This window comes from Propithecus coquereli, unplaced genomic scaffold (genome assembly GCF_000956105.1).
Source record: "Propithecus coquereli isolate 6110/MARCELLA unplaced genomic scaffold, Pcoq_1.0 Scaffold66, whole genome shotgun sequence".
In the NCBI taxonomy this organism is placed as follows: Eukaryota; Metazoa; Chordata; class Mammalia; order Primates; family Indriidae; genus Propithecus; species Propithecus coquereli.
The window spans coordinates 4,519,391-4,523,655 of NW_012152618.1; the positions used below are offsets into that span (position 1 = coordinate 4,519,391).

Consider the following 4,265-nt stretch of genomic DNA (forward strand, 5'->3'; position numbering starts at 1 on the left):
CCTCCCGCCCGCGCCCGCGCCGGCCGGGGGGACCTGCTGCCGCGGCTGCAGCCCCTTGCCCCGCGCCCGCCGCCCCTCGTGCACCGGGGGCGCTGCGCGGGCGCCGAGCCTTCGCGGGCTTTGCCGCCACCGCCGCCGCCGCCTTTGCGGCCGCCGCCGCCGCTGGTGGGGGAGACGCGGGGTTGGGGGGGGAGGAGGGCGCGCGTGGTGCCGGCGGGGGGCGGCGGCGCCCCCTCCTCCTCCTCCTCCGGCGCCGCGGGCTCCTCGGACATGGCCGCGGCGGTGGCGGTGGCGGCCGCGTCCCGGCGGCAGTCGTGCTACCTGTGTGACCTGCCTCGCATGCCCTGGGCCATGATCTGGGACTTCACCGAGCCCGTGTGCCGCGGCTGCGTCAACTACGAGGGCGCCGACCGCGTCGAGTTCGTCATCGAGACGGCGCGGCAGCTCAAGCGGGCGCACGGCTGCTTCCCTGAGGGCCGCTCCCCGCCCGGCGCCGCGGCCCCGGCCGCAGCCAAGCCGCCGCCGCTCTCGGCCAAGGACATCCTCCTGCAGCAGCAGCAGCAGCAGCAGCAGCAGCTCGGCCACGGGGCCCCCGAGGCGGCCCCGCGCGCGCCTCAGGCCCTGGAGCGCTACCCATTGGCGGCCGCGGCCGAGCGGCCCCCGCGCCTCGGCTCTGACTTCGGCGGCAGCCGCCCGGCCGCGGGCCTGGCCCAACCGCCGACGCCGCAGCCGCCGCCTGTGAACGGCATCTTGGTGCCCAACGGTTTCTCCAAGCTGGAGGAGCCGCCGGAGCTTAACCGCCAGAGCCCGAACCCGCGGCGCGGCCACGCCGTGCCGCCCACCCTGGTGCCGCTCATGAACGGCTCGGCCACGCCGCTGCCCGCCGCGCTCAGCCTCAGCGGCCGCGCCGCCGCCTCACTGGCCGCGGTGTCCGGAGCCGCGGCCGCCAGCCTGGGCTCCGCGCAGCCCGCCGACCTGGGCGCCCACAAGCGGCCGGCGTCCGTGTCGAGCAGCGCGGCGGCGGAGCACGAGCAGCGCGAGGCGGCTGCCAAGGAAAAGCAGCCGCCGCCGCCCGCGCACCGAGGCCCAGCGGACAGCCTGTCCACTGCGGCCGGGGCCGCGGAGCTGGGGGCCGAAGGAGCGAGCAAAGGCCGCGGGCCTGGAGAGCAGGACTGGGTCAACAGGCCCAAGACCGTGCGCGACACGTTGCTGGCGCTGCACCAGCACGGCCACTCGGGGCCCTTCGAGAGCAAGTTTAAGAAGGAGCCGGCCCTGACTGCAGGCAGGTTGTTGGGTTTCGAGGCCAACGGGGCCAACGGGTCTAAAGCAGGTAGGGGCGGCTGTGGAGTGAGGGGGTCTAGGGGAGAAAGAGGGACAGAGAGCAGGGGAGGGGTGGTTCTTTCCATTCACCATTTTACCCCAGCCCAGAAACAACAAACACCCAACTTCCTGATCTGCCTGAGGCGGAACCAGTGCTTAGTGGTAACGTGTTCATGTGCTGAAGCAGCATAACAGAGATGAGTCAGACTGGGCTGATAGGCACTGACACGGGGTTTTCCTTTCCCAGCACATTCTTGGATGGGAGCATGAGGGCACCAGTCACCTTTTAACCTATTGAGGGACGTTAACAGTCACATGCACAGTTCAAGCTGGGGTACATGCATGCATGTGTAAAAACAGGCAACTCTGTACGAGCCATTTTCTGTGTTTTAGTTTTCTTTTAAATCAGTGTGTTGCCTCAGTCCCAGAAGTCTAAGGATTTTAAGCTGCATGTGCACTTGAAACTTGTGTTAGTATTTTATGTATGTGCTTTTAGAGAGTAGGAATTCTGTGAAGAGTTTTGTGTTGCGTCAGTAAGAGAAGGATCCTTTGCAGTGCACCTTCATTTATCTCCCTTTTTTCCTTTTATTTCTTTGTTCTTCCAGTTGCAAGAACAGCAAGGAAAAGGAAGCCTTCCCCAGAACCAGAAGGTGAAGTTGGGCCCCCTAAGATCAACGGAGAGGCCCAGCCATGGCTGTCCACATCCACAGAAGGGCTCAAGATCCCCATGACTCCTACATCGTCTTTTGTGTCTCCACCACCACCCACTGCCTCACCTCATTCCAACCGGACCACACCGCCTGAAGCGGCCCAGAATGGCCAGTCCCCCATGGCAGCCCTGATCTTAGTAGCAGACAATGCAGGGGGCAGTCATGCCTCGAAAGATGCCAACCAAGTTCACTCCACTACCAGGAGGAATAGCAACAGTCCACCCTCTCCGTCCTCTATGAACCAAAGAAGGCTGGGCCCCAGAGAGGTGGGGGGCCAAGGGGCAGGCAGCACGGGAGGACTGGAGTCAGTGCACCCTGCCAGCCTCCCGGACTCCTCTTTGGCAGCCAGTGCCCCCCTGTGCTGCACCCTCTGCCACGAGCGGCTGGAGGACACCCACTTTGTGCAGTGCCCGTCCGTTCCTTCGCACAAGTTCTGCTTCCCTTGCTCCAGACAAAGCATCAAACAGCAGGGAGCTAGTGGAGAGGTCTATTGTCCCAGTGGGGAAAAATGCCCTCTTGTGGGCTCCAATGTCCCCTGGGCCTTTATGCAGGGGGAAATTGCAACCATCCTTGCTGGAGATGTGAAAGTGAAAAAAGAGAGAGACTCGTGACTTTCCGGTTTCAGAATAACCCAATGATTACCTTTAATTAAAACTGCTTGAATTGTGTATATATCTCCATATATATATATCCAAGACAAGGGAAATGTAGACTTCATAAACATGGCTGTATAATTTTGATTTTTTTTTGAATACATTGTGTTTCTATATTTTTTTGACGACAAAAGGTATGTACTTATAAAGGAATTTTTTTCTTTTGTTAACGTTATTAGCATATCTTTGTGCTTTATTATTCTGGTGACAGTTACTGTTCTATGTAGGCTGTGACTTGCACTGCTTTTTTAGAGCACTTGGCAAATCAGAAATGCTTCTAGCTGTATTTGTATGCACTTATTTTAAAAAGAAAAAAAAAAGCCAAATACATTTTCTGACATTGTAAGATTGCCTTACTGTCTGTTATTCCCTATTGCTGGCCCCTTTCTCAGGCCGGAGGCCAATTGGTGGAGAAGGAAAGGAAACGAGTGAAGGGGCACTGTTGTCAAGTGGGCATGCCACTGGGATATGTCACCAGGTTTACCCTGAAACGTCCTCTCAGAGGAATAGAAAAATAGGTTTTGAATCTCTATTTTGTTCTTAAAGTTAAGTTCTTGGGATATCAATGACTGAGAGGTGCTGCTGGGAGATTTTCAGGATTGTGTAGTTTTTGGGGGTATTTTTTTTTTTTTTAAGACAAAGTTGACCGCTGCTCACTGTCCACGTGATCAGTTGTAAGATTACAATGCTGCATGCTAGTTGGTTACATAAGACACGATTCCAGCGATGGAAGGCGGTTATAATGGATGGTGGTGTGTACAAGATGGCACTGCCATCTCTGAGCAGAGCCTGGCTCTGCAGCGCCACTTCGTCTTTTTCAACACCCTAGAGCTCTGTTTGTTGTTGCTGTTGTCCTTTCCTTTGGAAGTTGCAAGAGAAGTTACAGTCCAGGTGAACTTGGAGATTGTGGGATTGGATTTGTTTCTGTTTTGTGTTTTGTTTTGTTTTTTATCATTTACCTGTAGTGCTATTGCTGTTGATACTATCACCTACACCCTGTTTCTAGTGAGTGCTAAATACAGTATGGTACAATGACAGTAACAGCCGCATGGTGCTGCCAGGACTGCCCGTGGGCATATCAGTGACAGCCCAAATGTGGGTGGAGGAAACCTGTAATTTCCTTCTTACATGTGTTTGAAATACCAAGTGAATAATACTGTTCTTCTGGAAAAAAATGATAAACTAGTGAAAATTAAAGAAATTAAGGGTTTTATAGTAGACAGGCCCCACCTCTCAAAACTATTTTTAGAAGCCTTTTGTAAACTAATTTCTTTTGATCACTGTTTTGCATCAGTAAAATGATTTTTTTAAGCCAATAAATCATCAGTTATTAGAAATAGTTGTCTCACAGTGATGCTGGTTTTTCTTTTGTGCTGTTACGATTTAACATTGACAGGAACACTATTTTAAATCCTTATGTTCAGGTGTTTGTAACTTGGCCTTTTAATTAGGCCGAATCATGGCTTCAAAGTCTACTACAATTTATGTGTATGGTTCACAGCCTAGCTTCTATTTTAATTTGAAAGTACAGATTGTTACCAACTTTGGATTCTTTTTTAGTTATATGTTTTTCTTTTTTAAA

General features: G+C 54.1%; 1 protein-coding gene across 2 annotated transcripts; it reads left to right on the forward strand.

Moving 5' to 3' along the window:
* Positions 1–220: 220 nt before the first annotated feature.
* Positions 221–4,022, forward strand: IRF2BP2 (interferon regulatory factor 2 binding protein 2). 2 transcript variants are annotated; one of them, XM_012660305.1, is made up of 2 exons: positions 221–1,330; positions 1,926–4,022. In XM_012660305.1, the coding sequence occupies exons 1-2, from the start codon at positions 271–273 to the stop codon at positions 2,639–2,641; spliced, it is 1,776 nt and encodes a 591-aa protein (XP_012515759.1). In that variant the 5' UTR covers positions 221–270; the 3' UTR covers positions 2,642–4,022. The 2 variants fall into 2 exon arrangements, with proteins under 2 accessions (XP_012515759.1, XP_012515760.1); XM_012660306.1 differs by having other exon boundaries at positions 221–1,282.
* The last annotated feature ends 243 nt before the right edge of the window (positions 4,023–4,265 follow it).